Here is a 20,652-nt window from a genome sequence, read left to right on the forward strand (position 1 = left end):
TGTATACTTATATTTTTTTTCGCTACTATATATGAGTGTTTAGTCGGAAATACTTCCGCCTAAGGTATTTTGAATGCATATGTTATGCAGCATCGTTATGAAAGAAACGGCGATTTAATCTGCGATAAGTTTTGAGAGTCCAGTCATATATGACTAACGTGAATCAGACAGGTAATCTGGCGTGCTGTACAAAGGGCATAACGTTTGAAAGTTGCTTTGAGATTATTTTGAACGTTCGTCGTGCAGAGCATCTGCCGTCCATAGAGCTCGGTGATCTAGTGTTCAGTGCTTGATGATCACCTTCCGCCCGAAGATCTATCTACACCACAAACTGTCAGCAAAGCTACGCACTTTGCCACTTCCTGACATGGCACACACATTTTTTCCTGGTTGTTTTCAGCTCTCTAGCCTGTTTCTATCGCCGTCGATGAATCCATGGGCAATAACTTACAGCCTATCGTGCAACATTTAGCCGATGACCGCTCCACAGAATACTTATCCCGGCTCTCTGCCGTTCCGTTAGCTGCCATGTCATCCTGTTGAGAGAAGCTCTGCGTGGAAAAGCAGAATGCGAGATAATCTTTGTATCACACAGTGCTCCTTTTTGCAGCTAAGACGCGTCAATCTGCAAGCCATTTCAGTGACAGTATCCTTCATAGTTTCCAGGATCAGCCGTTCTGTACATCACCTCTTAATATCTGAAAGTAGCTGTTCGTAAATGGCACGTTTGGCACCCTCCAAGTCGTCTTATAAACCGTATACCTTGCATTCCACAGCCTGCCCGTAGCTGGTCCTTATGCTATGACGTGCACGATTTTCTGGGCCATTCATCGAGCCTATTCAACCGTTAGCATTTCCTCACTATGACCCGTTCAGTGAGGTTACACTGAGACCTCTGCCCCAAACCGGAAGACCCTCATATAGCCGGAAGCTCTCGATGGCGCTAAACGCGTGCACCCCGAAGTCATTGAACGCCATAACACACACCACCGCCAGCCTCGGGCGACGAAGAAAACCCCGTTACAAGTGCACTCTCTCCATCAGTATTATGCAGTTAAAAGTGGGACAGGAGATGATGATGCTCCCTTGTTTCGCTCCAGTGCAAACTGTGTATGTGAAAAGGTCCACTGCATGCCATTCGCTTCGGTATACATAAACGTGAGAAACCAGTCGCGATATATGCGACTTCGCACCCTCAGCAACCCATTCCACAGTCCCCTTCTCGCCCCTCATCCTTCCGTCTCATCCTGCCCTTACTTCTGCCTCCTTACGTGCTCGGAATCGAAAGCGCAAATTAATGCAGCGAGGAAACGACCGAAGAGTCTCTGTATATCCAGATAGGATGCCCGTTGCTCGGCAAGGAAGATTAAAGAAGGGGGGGATCGTTCTAAGGCCGAACAGCTCGTGTACCCGCTCTTGCAGCGAGACTGATATATAACAGGCGCCAATAAAGCGCGCTGAAAGGGAACAAAAATAAGAAACGCCGGCGCAGAATTTGCCTGACCGAGGCTGCTCAGTGTTACCATAATAAAAGCAAAAGGCAGTGGATGAAAAATATAGGCATAGAGCAAGAGAAAGCAGGGATCAAGAAAAGGCAGCTTGATATATATATATATATATATATATATATATATATATATATATATATATATATATATATATATATATATATATATATATATATATATATACTTCACGTGTGAGTTAGGAGAAAACTGAACTGGTTATACCAACGTGATGTGGTTTCCTAACGCACATGCCATTACCATGGAAGTATATATAAATATATACGAAAACAGATGACCGAAAAAATACGCGCGAGTTTTCTTCGTTTTTCTTTTGTTCGTCTGCTTGGTCTACTTTCATCGACTGGCTTTTTGTGTCTGTTTATACTCTTTGTATCTATTCTAAGACAATATAAAGCGGCCCACAGAATACTTGATTCGTTTTTAAATAGAACTCTCGAGGTCTTTGTTTATTTCGAGCAGAAATGAGGTCCGATTTTAGGAAGCTGTCAGGGAGGAAACGGAAAACCTTCACAATCCAGCAAGAACTGAACACACGTACCTTTGACAAGGTGCTCGTCAAAGGTGTGTTCAGTTCTAGCTGGATTGTGAGAGGTTTTTCAAGACGGCCTTTGAATATACCTGGCAATTCGACAACTGTATGCAGTGTGCACGGGGTGGATTAGATAATAAATGGCACTAGTGTGCAACCGAATAAATCAAGGTTAAAAGGCCACAATTTGAGCTCCATATTAGTCGCCGATTTTCGACTCATCATTTAAAATTCGGCAGCGATGAGCTATGGCTCGTTTGCTGGGCTCAATTTTTACCGAACCGCAGGTGCGGGGTTAGACCTTAGGTGGCGTCGGTTAGCCATCGGTTATACACAGGTGCCCTTAAGCTAAAAAAATCATCATTAACGATTTTCACGGGGCATGTAAACTTGTCACCTCAGCAGCATGTGGCATTTTAAGGGCTCTGCGATGTGTCATACTGATCTATTTTCAGCAATAATAGACAGCCTGCGAATGCATCAGCACGGAGGCTCCAAGGCCATGCAAACAAGGACTTCGAGCAGAAAGAATACAGTAGCGTGCCGATGTTATCTCCGACACCGCGATAAGATAGCGCCACTCTTATGTGGAAAGTTTCAGCTCTCGTTCAGACGAACGACAGAACAACTTTCCACCCACTGATCACTTGAGCGCGAGCAGGTTATGACTGAAGCGACACCTTCAACGGAACTCAGTTAAAAATCAGTATCAAAGTTTTATTAGCCATTTAGTTAATGATAACAGATCGATATGCACAAGGAGTTCCTATAATCGACGATTTAAAGGGGCCTTCCTGTTTAGAATAGCTTTGAGATGATCAGCAAGGCAATGTCATCAGCGAATAGCAGAATACCTCCTGTGAACAGGCGGCATTCATAGACTTTTTGAAAGTCTAGCAGCAATTCGCACTGCAGTGTAACGCCGCTAAACTGCCACTAAAGCCAAATGCCGTTGAAGAAGCGCATACAATGCTGCCCAGTCCAACAGCGCCAACAAAGCGAGTCGCACGCAACACTTCCATTTCACGCCCTGAAAACAAATTCCAACAGACTCTCAGCTTGTGCGTGTCCCCATGCATATTGCTCATACACATCTCAATTATATTCAATTTTATTTTACCGGAAGCTCAGAACAGATATCTGGGCTAAAAGTTGTAAAGCACAGCTTGGCATGGCCCAGAAAAACCTCTACAAGGCAGTGCCGACGCAATTAGTAAGAACAATATTTAACAGAAACAATGGAAAGATGGAGAATAGTAGACACTGTACAATAATTTTGTTATTTATTTTTTTACCACCACAATATACATGGTGACAGGGTGCCCATAGTAAAAGCGGCCTCTTGGACCGCTTGACTTGGCCATGGACACCCAGCTGCGAACTTTGGCAACAAAACCGTGGCACACTTTCAAACTAAATACAATATTGTAAAAAAAAAATAAAAAAATAACTTTACGTAATTTCCAAAAACACAAACAAGCTTAATTTTCAATATTATCAGAAATAATAGGAGAATGCATTATACATACATACTAGAATAAAACCAGATTTATACAAACGTACCTGAACGCAGGATAACGTAAACGTAAGAGAAATAAGAGATCAGTGAAGCAAGCATATCAGGACACTGCTATTTATATCTTGGAAAAGGATTCTTGAACATGTTTAAATGAAATTAGCTCGACATATAGATGTTGATTAAGAGTTTGTGGGAAGTTGTGCTGTAATGATCGAAATTTGTAGATTGTGCGAAAGTTTGGATTATGCCATAAGTCAGTGCTACGAGCAGGTATAAGTGTTTTTTGGGGTGCAAGACTTGCGGTTCCATCTACAAAATTATTTTCCTCAGTACTCTTGAAGAAGAAAGAAAGCAAAATACGGAAATGGTTTAGCGCGCGAGCGGCGCGAACTTGATTACTTTTGCATTTTGTAAATAGTGTACAAAGCTCTCCCCTGTCCTTTCTTGCTGTCGCTCCCCTCTATACTTCTCCTCACTATCCTCTCCCTTTCCCTTTCATTTCCGCCGGCTGCAGCTCGGGTGCTTAAGATATTAGATAGCAATTGCCGCGGCCGGCAACACTCTTTTGCTTCACTTTTTGATTTATTTTTTTAAATAAACCACTACCACCACCACCCCCATAAGTTGTTAGCTCTGACGATATCGTGTGAGGGAAACAGCTTCGAGCAGAACGTCCCACTGTAAGCTTCCAAGCATGTTCACCGGGGCATATGCGCACCTTTCTGATTAGCTTAGGCGCTATGTATACCTACATACACACTATAGGCGAACTGCCGCGACGACGCACTAAGCAAACCCGTCTCGGCGTACGAGTCAAAGTCAATGAAGTCGTCCCCGATTATCATACGACCCTGAGGCGCCCCCAGCGACTCCCTGCCGCGTGACGACACGGTGGTGGCGAGCTTCGAATCTAGATAAGACTCTCGGGGAGGGAGAGCTTCGCATGTTACAGAGATTTGCGTAACGCCCCCGAAGCTCGCTCGCGCTTCGGCGAACTTGTCACCGATATATAACGACAGCGCATGTAAGGTACTGTCAGCGTCAAGTGAAACGCGAACAAGCCAATTGAAACGCGAACAGCACAAATCGCAGATATTAAACTAGGGAGGCAAAATACATGAGCAGTTGATTTTCCCATCTAAGCGGGAAAGACCGCTCTTCTGAAATGTTAATAGCCCACGCCTGTATTTCACCTCCAGCCTCTAATATGCTTGATTTTTTGTGCTCGCGTCTCAGGTGTTTTGTTCGCATTTCATTTGACGCTGATAGTACACTCAGGCTCCCAGGCCGGAGGCACTCTCGCTTGTCCTCATTTGCCTTTCTTGATTCTTTAACATGTTTTGTTTTTCCCTCATTGCTTCGGGCGTTATCTGCGTATTCGTGGACACCACCCATGTGCATATGTATTCTATGTAGCACCCTTCTCCAAAGCCTAAACGAAGGTGAGGTGCTTCTGCTGAATAGAGTACAAATATGGAACTTTTCCTTTCAGTTTCTCGGCTGGTCTTGACGTGCCGGCACTTATTTCTATCTCTCGGCATTTTTTTTTTTGTTTCTTCATTCCTCGCATCTCACTTAACGCGCACTCATGTCATCCAGTACACGGGCCTCTTTGCTTGATGGAGGTGAAACGCAAGGCGCCCTGTACTGTGCGATGTCAGTGTGCCGTTAAAGATCCCCTGGGAGTCGAAATTTTTACCGAGACTTCCACTATACGGCGCCTTTTTCTCTCTTTCTTCTTTCACTTGCTCCTTCATCCCTTCCTTCACAGAACGGTTGACGTGCCCAAAGATAAGTGATACACCTGCTGCACCTTTAATGTCCTCTAAAAGAAAAATATTGACTACTGGATGATGAAAATGCTTCAATCAGCCCAAAAAGAAGGGTGCGGAGACTTTATTTATGGAGTCCATTGGATTGTCCATTCTTGGCCCTGGCGGTAGGCATCATCTGTACCTGTAGGTCCAGGCTTCCATCGCTGTCCGGGCTGTACGCCATCGCTCTGTCGCATTGCCCATGTTGGACAGCCCTGGGTTCTTTTGGTAAGTTTATCCCATATGGTACAGTTCTTACGTCATCGGGCAGATAACCAGGCTGACCTCTCCGTTATTCATTTAAGTATCTTTCTCTCATCGCGCAGTGTGCACACTTGGATTCGAATTCTTCGACTAGCACCCAGTGTTGGCTGGCTTGCGCGCTCTAAAGCACTGGCTTAGCGCGTCGGCTCTGACCAAAGCTGTCCTAAAAGCGCTTGTTGTCGACACCCATATCGGTCGCAACGCCGTTGTACTGAGGAACAGTTTGAAAAAGACTTCACCTCCAACAGCCCAAGGTCGCGACCAATGTACGACAATCGCTTTGAGCCCAAGGAAACAGATTGCGGACACAATGACCAGCGGTTTCTATTTTACTTCCATAAGGACGGATGACTATGGGCAGTACCGCGGGGAAGCACTGACCAGACCCAGAGACACTAGCCCACCCTATGCAGGACTGCGGCATGACTCAACTCAGCTTTTAAAAGGAGCGAAAAGGAAAAGAAAGAATAAGTTGAGCACACGGAAACACAAAGCACCACATCAGGAACACAGGCAGAAAAGGGCGTGCGCAGACACGGAATGGCGGCCGGTACAAAAAAAGCAGCCCACCCTCGAACGGAAGGAGGCCTTCGCCCCCCTTGGTTCCGGATGCCCAACGCCTCTGCCCCTGCTCCAGAGCCAAGCAGTTCTCTCCGAGCGTACAGCAGAAGCCCGGGGAAGTACAAGCGGAGCGAAGGGGTGAGGAGGGGGGTGAAGGATGGCGAGGGCGGAGTACGCATGTGTAGCGTACACGGCTGCTGCCGGCGCAGGGCGGGGACCCCTCCTCGGAAGGGCGCATAGCTGCTCGTCGCTCGGGCGTTGAAAACTTGCTCGCACCGTCGTGTCCGCTGCTCCCATGCCGTAGTACACACGCGCACATGCCTGCGGGGATTCCCTTGTGCGGAGGGAGGGCTGTAAACGCCACAGTCGCCTCTGCCCGGCGGTGAAGATGCGGGAAGGAGCGAGTACGGAGAGCAGCCTGGTGCAGATGGGGCTTCTTCGAGGAGTGAACTTTGCTGTACGTGTGTGTCAGTCCGGAATTGAAATCCCCCGAGCTCGGCGGCTTTTATTTTTGGGTCTAGGCAGCGGGACATGCGGGCGAAGCGGGCTTGGCTCTAGCTGGAACGAGACGGGCGTGCCGTTGCGGCTTCGTGGTCCGATGCTCCTCACACCTCTGGTGCAAGCGTTCGGTCCGGGATAGAAGGCAACGTCCTTGGTCAGTGCACTACCAGAGGTGATGCTCAGATCATCTCTTTCAACATAATTTTGAACCTAGATATCAAACAAACTAATACGCTTTCATTGTTCAAGGTCAAATTAAAGCTTTTCCTTCTTAATGTGTGACTTTTTTTGTTATTGATCCTACGTATCGCGGCATCTGTGAGTGTTTTATTGTACATTCTCCTGCATTATATTGTTTGTATTTAAATATTTCAGTTACTCATATTACACTATGTATCTATATTTATTCCCTGCGTCACTAATTAATGTATTGTGTATTTTCTATTTTGTTGCTTATTGAAATTTATTTTCATGGGAGGTCCCGCCCGCGGTCTTGTACCATGGGACCTCTTGTTGTATACGCTTGTAACTTTGCTTGAATTCCTTAATAAACTTTCACCTTCAACTCGTAGCTGTCTCCTACAATGATTACTGAAATAGAGCCCAGAGTATACCTGTGAAACATGTGCATCAGGTCTAGTCAAAAACTGCCCAGGGCACGGCTTTTGCTTTCAGGCCCTCTTCAATAAAAGATTTTATTTCGTCATCTGAGCAACACGGAAGTTGTCAGTAATACGACACAATTTACCTCAAAGAAAGACCATCTTAAAGCTATAATTGCAGAAACAAAAAGCCCAACATAACAAGGATAAAGAAGGAAGCTTCGAGAAAAGAGCCAAAGAACACAACAACGGAAAAAGAGACACAGCTGGGACCGCGAGGGTTCCAGGTGAATGGGTGACCCTCATCGAAGTCACGCCGAGAGGGAATGCCGCAGAAAGACCGCTGTTCCGCTTCACAGCACGCAAGAACAGCATCCATCGCGACTCTACGCAGAAAAAAAAAGTAAAGCGTGCGTCCCGTCGCATGCCTACACTTACGTCACTGCACGGTGACGTGCATTCAAAAGACGGCCAGGGCGTACCGAACGCAACGGGTTCGATACAAAATATCGCCGCTCTACAGTCACGCCGCACACGATCTCCAGTGCGGAGGGTGAAGGACGGAAGAAGTTGAACAGCTGTCTTCAGCAGGGCCGGCTTTGAAATCACTGCCTCGGAAGAACGGCCTGTCCCGATGGTTCAGCCCTGCGGAAGGAGAGTGCGGGAGATAGCACAGAGAAGGACGCCGGAGCTGCCTGTCCTAAACGGCGACGACGAAGTGGTGGATGCGGAATTCCGAGCACGGGGACGCGTCGAACCCGGCCCGTCCATCAAGGTGTCATCAAACGGAGAAGCCTGCCCTTGCAGGTGTAGACACTTCCGCGTCGTGCCACCGTTTCTTCTCCTGCACATTCGTGCAGGTTCTCTTGTAGGTTTTATTATTATTTGGTTCGCTTGCCCTTATGCTGCAAATGGAGCCCATGTTCTGGCGCTGGACTAAGCTTACTGGTCATCGAGTGATAAGGCTTTTGTCCTACACACCGAAACAAATATTCTTCTCTCCTGATTCCAATATGAAGGCGGTGATTGTAAGTATTCAGAGAAGATCGCTATGTGAAATGAAGACTGTCATAGTGCTGTCAATGTCTCTTAATAGCATTAACGTACCCAAAAGTTCTGGACAGAATCATTTTTGAGTGGGGAACCGTTTATTGGAGCAATTTTTCACATAATATAACATATCGCTATAACAATTAAAATATCCGCTGATCATCCGATGGCAGCCTTATATTTCTTTATTACAATTTTTGCTGTCGTCAGAAGCGTTCCCCATTGGTTTTTCTATGGCAGTCTTAACTGTTCAACGGATTCGATGGAAACATTTTAAAGGAAAGATTTTGGTACATACCAGAAGAATAGCTTACTACGTTCAATATTTCCATAAAGATGCCTTCAAATTTTTGAAATTTCAAAATATTCCTCCGAGAATACTGGACATGGGAAAGACAAAAATAATGGAGATTTTGGTCTCTATTCTTTTTTTCTTTGGGGGGGAGGGGGGGGGGGCGGGGGTCGCAGACTGCGGACGCAGACTTTCTAATGATGTAGCTGCGCGTCCGGCGAGACGTGCAAACCGACACACACTTCTCTATTTCTTCGCCAGTCGCAGTCACGCGCGGGCCATACCACGACTACACCGTCCCCAGCACCAAACACCGTTCCCATGCGTTCGTCGACAAACCCCTGAACGCGAACATCTTAACGCTCGCTCCTTCCTGCAGCCGACGCCTTCTTTTCCTCGACGGTGTGTATGTAACACAGCAGCGGGCTCACGGGGAGACGATCTCCAACCGCCGCTTCCGTGTGCGCGCGCCTACCGCACTACACCGGCAATTGTGTTTGTCTGGAGCCCGACGTGTCCGAAACCGCGGCGCCTGCCTGCATTGCCATAAGCACCGCACGAAGCGCAGAGGCGCTCATCCGTGTACACATAGCGTTGCGGGAGCAGACAGGCACGCCAACGGCACCCACTGTTTGGCCCAACAAACAAAACTGCGGAACAAGACTGGAAGACACCACCGCCGCGTGATGTCCACGGAGCAGCAAGGTGGGGTTCCCCTCCCTCTCGAGGGAGGAGAGGAGGGCAGAGAAGAAGACCTCCCGACGAGGCATATCGGTGTGTGAGAGAGAGCAAATGATGGGTGGAAGATTCACAAACCAAAAAAAAAAAAAATAGAAGACAGTGGCCGATTTTTCCCGGAAGCCAGCCGAGAGTCCAGGAAAGGCGGCATCTGTCCTGGACTGGAGGAAGTCATGCGTGGAGGAATGGGTGCAGCCGTCCTCTCCGCTTGGAGCCTACCCACCGTTGAAGAAGACGATGACGGCGAACTTATAGAGGAAGGAAGGAGACAATGTCGGAAGAAGCGACCGCCGGTGACTTAGGGGACGTCGGAATAAGCCGCCGTCGGAACCGGCGGCTGTCTCGAGCGTCGTTTTTCACGGATATTCCCAGGCGGAGGGACGCGAGCGCACGCATCGGTGAAGGTCGATGCACCTGTTTGGGTCGCACGGAGCGATGCGTTATGCGGTGGCCGTGGGATCTTTTTTGGCAGGGCGCTGTAAACCGTTGCCTTGAGACTCGATCCAGCCTCGCCATGTGTCTCTGGCCCATACGGCACTCTGAAGTCCCGTGTATACCTCAACCCACCCGGTAATGTACCATTTGTGCCGATGGAATAACTGCATTCGGAAGCTGAATGAGCAGATACTGAACAGCTATCGTATACCACTCCTTTTACATGTTTTTCACGCAGATCTGAGAAATTGTGTGAATGAGTGTACATCCTCGAAGACTTGTGATTCTTGGAGAAAATTCTGGTTAGCCTGCAGTTACGTGCCTCCCATGATATGACCGCACAGATTACGCAAGTGTAATTCCCGAAGGCTTCGCTAATGCAAAGTGCGAAGCAAAGTAGAATACTAATAAGAATTGCAACGCTCACTCTTGTGCCAAACAGAGAAATGAAAGGAGTAATCTTCACTAACGAAAACGCAGACCGTAGGAAACGTCAGAGTCAACACGCCCAACTCACCGCCGGGTACCGAATTAAACAAAGCATAAGACTGTGCTCCCACTTAACTGATTTAATTCGAACCACATTAAGCTGCCCATAATACTAAGTTCCCGCATCAAATCACACTTTGCGATGCATGAAAACGACGGCTCAGTATTTAGAAGGGTCAGTCACACTACGCACTGTTCAGCAAACGCAACGAGACGAGACGTGTTTTCCCTCGTCGTTGGGGCACAGTAAAAGTGCTGCCCCTCCCGCTCCCTCACCTCTCATGCCCCCTATAGGAGGAAACATAAACAAACTATCTCAGCAGCAGCAAGTGTTCTTGGCCTACATTTTGCTCCCCCTCAAGTCATACACGAGCGAAAACAGTGATATCCGAAGCCACCCAACAGTGATAGCCGAAACATTCCTTTCCAATCTGCGAAAACGAGTGCCGTTACTTATCTGGACAACATAACAAGCAAGCTTGTGCGGCTTATCAGGCCGCATGACCGCAGATGGAATATTTTCCAGAGCATCCATATGTCCCTTATTCAAATTTACTATGAATAACATTCTCTTCAGATAACACGTAACGAATGGATAACATAACACCCCAAAGGAGGTTCTGCTTGGCTCGAACAAGGTCTTTCGGACAGTTATCGTTATAATCAGCGAGAGAGTCCTCGGGCGCCTGCCGACAACGTGCTTTTCCCGGAAGCCCACAGACGAGGAAGAGTCTTACATCAGATGGAAGCCATGCGTACAATTGCACGGGCATCCTTTCTTTTTTTCATCGCAGACGACACTGACCTCGAGCAGACGACGGTATAAAGGGGACGGCAGGCGTTGCGCGTCGGTTACGTTGCGATAAGCATAAGCGTACTAATGAAAGCGAGGGGCCATGGCGGAAAAAAAGTAAAAACAAGAATGTTTACGTTAGCGACGGTCGATGCACTTGGCTAGGTCGTATATGTAGAAAATGTACATAGTCGCTTTCACACTCATGAAATATTTTTAAAATACAATGTGATGCCTATTATGACAATGTATGACTACCGACTGAGTAAGCTTTATAAACAGGAAGTAAAGAATGGTGGTACATTCTTAAAACAGTTAGCAAATCTACAAAACCACACCCCGAGTCATGCCACCCGTTACAGCGAATACTGGATGGTAAAAACATACCGTACAACATATGGTCATCAAACATTGCAAAATCAGTTGCCGAGGTTATTGAATAAATTGAATAAAGGAAATGTACAATTACAAATATATTCATTAAAGAAATCAGAAAATACTACATGTCCAAATGATCATGCCTGATTGTCCCTGACAAACCGCAATTACACTTCTTTTTCTGTTTCTTAATACTTGAGTTTGTTTCTACACCCATATCCTTTTCAACTGAATAATTTCTCCTTACACTAAGTGACCATGTTTACCTACCGGATTTTTATTTTTTGTATTGTATCCATGCTATTTCCTCCTGTAGAGTGAACTGTAATCTTAACTATCTTTTCTTGCCTTACTAGACTACAACCGCCTGTGTATTTTGTTCTTCTGAGTTCATAGAATCGATCTCTCATTGTTTCATGCCTTAAGCCACGGTAATTTTATGTTCTATCCATCATGTTGTATGCTCTATTCTATGTTCTTTCTATTAATTTATGCAGTATATCACAAATTTTATGTTGTGTTCTGTATAGAAAATGGAATTTATTTATCAGGGTGTACTGTGAGCTGTACTGTGTATAGCACTTTTTTTTTTTTGGCATATAAGCATTGACACTGTACTGCTGCCAAGTGCATGGGGGCCTGCGGCTCTGTCAAGCTGTCGTTTGTGACAGCTTTTACTGCCGGCCTCCAGTGTCGACCGTGTACCCTACGACACAAATAAAGAGATTATTATTATTATTATTATTATTATTATTATTATTATTATTATTATTATTATTATTATTATTATTATTATTATTATTATTATTATTATTATTATTATTATTATTATATTGTTAGAAACGCCTGAAGTCTGACGGTTTGAAGGACTGGGAATGGCTTTCTCCGGGCCTAATGAATGTGCGGCCGTGTGGGACGAAGGTCCTAGATCTCCTCAGCGACCGTGGTGGGGACGAGATAATAAAGAGCAGATAGGGAAGGTTCAACACAAGCTCTCTCATCCAGGGCATTATCTGTTATAGCAAGTGCTCGACAGCACTGCAACGGATTAAAAGAAATATAAAGATTGAAAAGCAATGCGCAGAACAGGGCTCCAACACGACGTGCTGTCAAGAAGTTGAACGTTGCCCCTAGTAAAAATGAGCAGTTGTCGTTGCTCAACAGTATTGCATTGTTCGCCTTGAGTTATTCGTTTTGCATTGATCATTGTGTACTGATAAAAAAGAAGGCCACTATTGTTAGCCCCTGCGGTGAAACCTCACAGTTACTACTTATTGAGCCTTTCATTGAAAAATCAACCGGTTTTTCCCATCTTGCACAAAATTCCCCATTGCAGTATTCAAGTGAAAGAAAGCTCACTTAACGTGGCTTCAGTGTGTCATCCCGCACTGACGATCCCCATGAAGTTTGTTTCTTCTTGCCATACAAACTGTTTCTCTTTGTTTTGTTTTTTTCATTCTGTAAATGATGAATCAATGAATCTGCTGACTCGTCTCATGTCAACATCACTGGCACCACCACCGCAGATTATTGCAACTAATAACTGACACCTCCCTGAATTTTCTGGATCCTTTTCTTTTCTCTAATAATTTGCTTTTTAAAGTCTTAGAGCATTGACGTCCTTGAAGTAAACAAATACCACTGAAGGCAAGGTATAGGATACCAACCTGCGAGAACCTGCCTTGTTAACGGCTTCCAAAACTCAGAAAAAGGAAGCGCTTGAGTATAGAAGCATCACCGGCCAGCTCCAATGTCCCCCCTCGACTCACACCTGGACTGGGGCTCCAAACCAGATTGTAACATAGAAACCACTCCGAACGGCATGATCACGTCCAGGACCTTCATAAGAGAAACGCATCCCCACTGCTTAGTGCGCGCGCCTGGTCGTGACTAGACCCTAATGACTGCGTGCGGCTCGACTCGTCCGTCTCTCTGCATCGGACAGTGACAAGGACCACAAGGAAGCAGGCAGGCATTCGTCCCTCCAAAACACATACGCACACTCGTCGGCGTCGTATATATACATAGCTTCTTCGGCGATCATGCATTTGGCAGGTACCTTTGAGAGCGTGGCTGTACTCTGCCCGATTACTTTGCTCGTTCAGCAACCCCCCCTACTCTCTCGAGACTGCGTTCCTCGACAAGCTCATTTACCCCCGGCCATCCGCTAATGGCTCGTCGCATCTCGCCAATCCTCGGAACTGGTAGCTGCGTGGCGGAGCCGCAGTCGCGAACAGAGTCGTGAGCGACCAATCGCTCAAGGGGAGAGTTATTCAAGACGTGCGCATTGAGGGGGCCTGTGAGTTTCCTATGGAGAGACGGTACAGGGAACTGCCAGAAACGTGTGCGTTGGTGAAGAGCAGATTATGGGTGAGCGGCCGCAGAGAGCTGTAGTGAACTTGCATATATATAACACGCAGTGACCAGCAAATCAGCTCTGGCAGCAGGAGCAGGTATAGTAGTAGTGTATAGTAGTAGTAGTAGTAGTAGTAGTGTCAGGAGTACCAGAAATGGTAGTAATAGTAGTAGTAGTAGTAGCTCAGGAGTAGTAGCAGTAGTAGTAGTAGTATTAGTACAGGAGTAGCAGTGGTAGTAGTAGTATTAGTACAGGAGTTGTAGCAGTAGTAGTAGTAGTAGTATTAGTACAGGAGTTGTAGCAGTAGTAGTAGCAGCAGTAGTAGTAGTAGTAGTATTAGTTCAGTAGTTGTAGCAGTAGTAGTAGTAGTAGTAGTAGTAGTACAGGAGTTGTAGCAGTAGTAGTAGCAGTAGTAGTAGTAGTAGTATTAGTACAGGAGTTGTAGCAGTAGTAGTAGCAGCAGTAGTAGTAGTAGTATTAGTACAGGAGTAATAGCAGTAGTAGTAGTAGTAGTTCAGGAGTCCCCCGCCGCGGTGGCTCAGTGGCTACGGCGCTCGGCTGCTGACCCGAAAGACGCGGGTTCGATCCCGGCCGCGGCGGCTGAATTTCTTGAAGGCGAAATTCTAGAGGCCCGTGTGCTGTGCGATGTCAGTGCACGTTAAAGAACCCCAGGTGGTCGAAATTTCCGGAGCCCTTCACTACGGCGTCTCTCATAGCCTCAGTCGCTTTGGGACGTTAAACACCAGTAAACCAAACCAAACCAAACCAGTTCAGGAGTTGTAGTAGTAGTAGCAGTAGTAGTAATAGTAGTAGTAATAGTAATAGTAGTAGTAGTAGTAGTAGTAGTAGTGTCAGGGATACGACGTTCCCGACTGCAGCAGTGGTTAGTAAGCCATTGGCCATGCTTCAGAAGTTCGCTCTTTCAGGCTCAAGCGTTAGTGTGGAGGCTATGGAGATGAGGCAAAAAAAAAAAAACAACAGTGAAAAAAATCGGTACATACACTGCGTGTAAGTCCGCAGCGAAAAGGGATTCCTTTAAGAACACTTGCATGCGTCAGTTTACGGGTTGTCAGTTGTACCAGGGAGTGCACATATACAACAGTGCGCATTTACTTCAAGTTGGGCTCAAACGTGTTACCTCCGACCGACTTGAGAGAGACCGAAAGCATTATAGATCAGCGATAAAAAGGCCAGCTTGAACATCCACTACCACTAGGTGCACAAAGTGACACTTGCCAGCCCTCTGTGACTTTCAGTGTTAATACGCTGCCACAGCTTGAGAAGCACTGAAATATGATTCCACGCATGTATCCACGGGATCACAGGACTACGGTCACCGTACACACGTTTTCCGCGCTTCAAGAATCCGCACATCGGCAACGGTACGATTCCAATCATCCAACCGGACAGTGCAGCGAAGGACGAATCAAACTAGTCAGCAAAGGTAGATACTAAACGCGCACCTCGGTCAGTTTTGCGCAGCACTCCAATGCCAAACCGCCGATTCTTTCTTCTTCGCCTTTCCTTCACCATGAGGTGCGCGTTAACGAAGCAATTAGTGGGTTGGTTGGCAAAAGTGAAAGCAAAAGGAGCAGAGGCAGCAGCGCTGTACTGCGAAAAGGAATCCAAAGCGAAAAGCAACAACCATTGCAACCCGCTAAAGCGACTACATCAGAAAAAACAAGAAGGAAGATAACAAAGGAGATAATTAATTTCGCAGCAATTGTAGGCTTGCATGCAACTCTCGGCCACCATGGCCGCGTGTGCACTCTGCATGGAGGGCACAACAAGGCCACGCTGGAGAGGCAACTCGCCGTCGGAAATCTCGACATGGGAGAAAGTAGCGGAGGAGAATGTTGTCTCAACAGTGCATGAATTCCGCGTAGTAGTACTTGTCGTGCTTTAATCATGCCTTTTCCTCGTCAGACAAGCTTTCTATCCACTGTGGACTATTGCTTACTCCTCCTTGGAGAATGTTTCGTCCAACCCTGGGCTATGAGGTTAGCAATAGTAGTAGTAGTAGCAGCAGCAAAAGGAGCAGGCATAGAGTAGGTAGTAGTAGTAGTAGTAGCAGCAGCAGCAGCAGCAGCAGTAGTAGTAGTAGTATAGTAGTAGTAATAGTGGTGGTAGTAGTAGTAAGTAGAGTACTTATAGCAGTAGTAGTAGGTATAGAGTAGGCGTAGTAGTAGTAGTGGGTATAGAGTAGGTAGAGTAGTAGTAGTAGGCATAGAGTAGGTATCTGTAGTAGTAGTAGTAGTAGTAGTAGTAGTAGTAGTAGTAGTAGTAGTAGTAGGTATAGGTAAGTATAGTAGTAGGCATAGAGCAGGTATAGTAGTAGTAGTAGCTAGTAGTAGGTATAGAGTAGGTATAGTAGTTGTAATAGCGTAGTAATAGTAGTAGTAGTGGTTTCAGGAGTACTACAGTCTCATACAACTCAAGAACGAAAGGGCTTTTCCTCGTCAAAGAACCCCTTCCAGCCAATGGCGTCGGCCGCACCCCGCTAGCGCGAAAATGCAAGGTGAGGCGCAACAATACAGGGTAGGGCCTATCCCTGACCCGGAGGGAGGGTACTGTCCGTTTTCATCGGCCACACCCTGCATTGTCACCCTAGCAGGGTAATGAGAATCGGTCGACGCCATTGGCTGGAAGTGTGTCCACTGACGGCGAAAAGTCGCTTCGTTCTTGAGTTGTATCCGAGTATAGAAATAGTAGTGATAGCAGTAGTTGCTGTAGTAGCAGTAGTATTTGTCTTCTTACTGCTGTAGTAGTGCCAAGTATTAATAACAGCCGCAGCCACTTCCACGCTCGCGCGCGGCATCAGTAGACCCGCGCGAAGTACAGGGTGTATCGCGGTACACACGCACCAGAAGACACTCCCCAACGGATCGAGTCCGCGTGGCGGCGGCACGGCGGCGCCAGTGCCAACCGCCTCGGGGGGGTCCCCGGCGTATGCGGAGAGCGGGTCGGTCGACCCGGCGAGCGAGGTCAATACGTCGTAGCTAGGTGCCCCCTCCGAACCCGCGCGTACACGTAATCACAGGGGATGATGCTGCCGCAACGGCCAATGTTCCTACAGCGCCGTGGAGCACGCTGACGGCAGCAGCAACCATCGGAAAGGGAAGACTCTTGCTCGCTTGAACACGGCTGATCCTTGCGCGACCACGTGACCATGCACGTGACACGCGCTCGCTGCTTACGGACGCTTTCCCAGCCGGCCGTATTTTATTTGTCCAACTTCCTTCGCGGCGGATGTACATTCTCCATAACAACGCACTACAGTCCGCGACACTTCTAGTACAATAAAAGAGCCGAAAGGAAGGATTAGAGGGAGGGAAATCATTTTAAGAGAGAAGCAAAAGAATTAGGAACTAGACAAATAAATGAAGAAAGAAATGAAAGAAGAAAGATGATTTGGTTTTTAACCGTGCAGAGGAGATGGGCAAAATATAAGTAAGAGAATTAGGAACAAGGCAAATAAACGAAGAAGGAAATGAAAGAAGAAAGATGGTTTCATTTTTAATCGTGCAAGACATGAAGCCAAGTACCATTTCTTTTCCCCAAACATTTCGCCCTTGCAGAGAATAGAAAACCAGTGGGTAACCAGCAGCGAACTAGACACCTCCCGCATACGAGGCTGATGCTCAAACAACTAGGACACTAGGGTAGAAGTTTTCCATAGACGCTCATGCCATTTTTGTATGGGCAGAAGTCGGGTGGCTGAGTACTTTACATGAAATGTCCATTTTAACCCAACATACGACCTGCATCTCTAAGTCATCTAGAGTTTGCTTAATTCAAAGCAGGTGCGTAAACCTGACAGTATCTGCATACGTTCAAAGGAACTGAACTATCAACTTCTTTTCCATTTTGCTTTAATCCGCCATCAGTCACGATGGCCTTTTTAAAGTGGTACTGCACCTCCTTCATTTACGCCTTTACATAGTGCTTTGTGAACTTGTTATGCAGTTCCCGAAAAGGGATCATGCTGAGGGAGTTAACGGTACAGGTTGGTAACGGATTCCGATTAGATATTTCCAAAAGAGTGAGGAAAAGACTACAAACAAACAAGCAGCACTCGCAGATTGAGGTGTTAGCCTTTGAGCCATCGCTGTTAACTTTTCTCGTCTAGCTCTGCTCTGATGAGCTTCAGTCTGGCTTTCCTGCGCGCTTATAATTACGGCCTTAACGCTTTTGCAGATATCGGCAGGGGGATAACTCAGCCGGCGCCGACAGATCTGTGAGTGCGACAGCTCGCGCCCGTTGTTTCAGAATGGCACACCATGCAAAGTTTTTCCTCTACTTGACACGCGTCGCCAAAATAGAGCTCTCTCGATTCAGGTCGTCGTGCTCATCGAAAAGTAACAGCTACAAACGCGAGCGCAAAACGAATAAGCGACCATCCATGACAGTCTCCATAGTCTTCCGTTTTCTCTTTCTCTTTTTTTTTGTTTTCCCGGCCTTTACAGGTAGCACGCTGGACGCGCGCGCCTTGTTAGAGGGACAGTTCCCACAAACGCTTCCTGTTGGAAACGGTTGTCGCTAACGGCTGGGAACCGCTTTCGTCGCTCTCACGAGGCGGAAAGACAATGCAAGGAGAGAAGGGAAGGGCGAGAGGTGAAAACATGCGCGACAATCGAACCGTGTTCGGGCCTATTCAAGGAAGATCCTTCCGGGAACAGAAAAACGGCAGGCGCGTGGCCAGGAAGCGCCGTTTCACTCCAGATGCGTGTGGGACTTTCATATAGGACTCCATATGTATATAGGACGTATTCTGGACGTCCACGGGACATCTGCATATGAAACTTTATCGAGTGCGTTCTACACCGCAACCGAAAACATCCCTGCTAGGCGCTGATGCAGTCTTTCAGGTTGGGCCTGGGTTATCCCATTATAAAAATGGTCCATAGACTGTCTATAGACTTCTTATGGACCCTATTGCCTTCCTATAGATATCTATTTTGTCTATTAATAGTCTATAGAATGTCTATAGACAAAAGTCTACTGAACATGTATGGCCATAAATCTATAGACTGTCCGTAGACTTGTCCATGGGACTTGTCTATAAAACAAAAGTTTACGGAAAGTCTATAGGCTGCCTAAGTACTTGTTTAAGGGTCCCTGACTGGGGTGTAGTCCGGACTAGCATCCCGAACGTGTTCTCTGTCGGCATGCGATGTCCGGATGTATCTGCACGTTCATTTGGACCGTAGAGTGCACGTTCTTATGGGGTGAGGTGGGCGGGGACACGATACAAATATCTATATCACTTCTTCACAAGAAAGGGGCGAAGGGCCTCGGATATGTCAGCGGACCGTAACCGGAAAACTGAACTGAAAACCGTAGGTGTGAGGAGATCAACGATAGAAGAAGCGCCGTATATCTAAACAGTTGGATACTTCTGAAAAGTATTGCCATTGTTTCAGGGTGCTAATGCCCTGAAGCGACCGAAAAGCTTTACGTCTGACCGAAGATCTTTGCCGACGTGGGCAGTGCCCAAAGCCAAGACGGGTACAAAGACATAGCCAAGCCGAGGTCACCGTCAAAGCAAGGAGATGCGACCGAAGGAGTTTTTGAAGAGCCGTGACTGCAGGAAAGGAAGTGAGTGACCAGGGGTTTTCGTGCCAGACAAAGAAAGGAACAAAAGCAAATATAAGTTTCTCCAGAAAACAAGAGGCAAAACGAAACTATGAGATACGTGAGGTACGAGAAAGGAGGAAAGGGAAAGAAAAAAGAAAAGCAGGAGACAACTAAGCAGTGCAGCAAGGACACAGGGGCTGAAAGGAGCCAAGGAGAGACAAGGCAGAGTCCTTTACGAGAGCGCGCCCGGCGCTAAGTGCGCAATCTCCTCTCCTACCGTCCAGAAGGCGGCGGGCGCCGAGGCAGGAACAAAAGGAGCAGAAGGGGGGTCTTCGGGCGAGCAGCAAAGAACGCCGGAAGTGGGTCACCGGAAGTGCCGACGGCGACAAAGCGGCCGCCCCTGCGGGCAGGTACAGAGGCGCACTGTATATACTATACGTCTCCATCAACGGCGTTCGCTTGTGTCACGCGTTTCGCCGTCGCCTCTCCCACGCTGATACCCCATTGCCTCCTCATCCTCTTCCTTCTACTACGCCTTCGCCGTATTACACTCGATTCTGCAGGCTGGCCCGGCGGCCAGTGGTCTCGGCTTTCACGCGATGAGGTCTTTGTTTGACGGCCCCGGCGAAGCAATTCAGCTGGCTTGCGCGAGGGCGTTGCATACAAGTAGACGAGGCCGAACCATTGGCGTGACGGGCGTTTACAATCAATGAAACGCCGCACAGTCTCGGACTGGTAGTCCGGAGGTCGGTTTTCAATTTTCGCCCGAGCGCTTGCGGTCCGACACTGAAGTGTCGAGCGGAAGACTTCTAATTTCACAGTGATGTTGGCTATGGTATGGTATAATACGGTACGGTACGGTATGGTATGGTACCATATGGTATGGTGTGCTATGGTGTGATGTGGCATTGCGTGGCGTGGCGTTGCGTGGCGTGGTGTGTGGCACTGCGTGGCGTTGCGTGGCGTGGTGTGTGGTGTGTGGTGTGGTGTGGTGTGTGGTGCGGTGCGGTGCGGTGCGGTGCGGTGTGGTGCGGTGCGGTGCGGTGTGGTGCGGTGCGGTGCGGTGCGGTGTGGTGCGGTGTGGTGTGGTGTGGTGTGGTGCGGTGCGGTGTGGTGCGGTGTGGTGCGGTGTGGTGTGGTGTGGTGTGGTGTGGTGTGGTGTGGTGCGGTGTTCCGCAGTATGGCATGCTACGGCACGATATGCAGTACGGTACAAATTTTTACT

The 20,652-nt window shown here is 47.4% G+C and overlaps 1 protein-coding gene across 7 annotated transcripts in view; it reads right to left on the minus strand.

Moving 5' to 3' along the window:
- The window catches only part of Prosap (SH3 and multiple ankyrin repeat domains prosap), a 207,351-nt gene that overhangs the window by 127,505 nt on the left and 59,194 nt on the right, over positions 1–20,652 (minus strand). Inside the window, exon 1 of one of the 7 annotated variants that reach the window (XM_089561359.1) lies at positions 452–483. The exons of the other annotated variants lie outside the window; for them this stretch is intronic. Within the exon in view, the coding sequence (XP_089417485.1) occupies positions 452–468 (17 nt within the window). The 5' untranslated portion in view covers positions 469–483. Of the gene's footprint in view, positions 1–451; positions 484–20,652 lie in introns of those variants that run through there. 7 annotated transcript variants of the gene reach the window in all.

Source organism: Amblyomma mixtum, chromosome 9, assembly GCF_055824585.1.
Source record: "Amblyomma mixtum isolate Tamu chromosome 9, ASM5582458v1, whole genome shotgun sequence".
NCBI lineage: Eukaryota > Metazoa > Arthropoda > Arachnida > Ixodida > Ixodidae > Amblyomma > Amblyomma mixtum.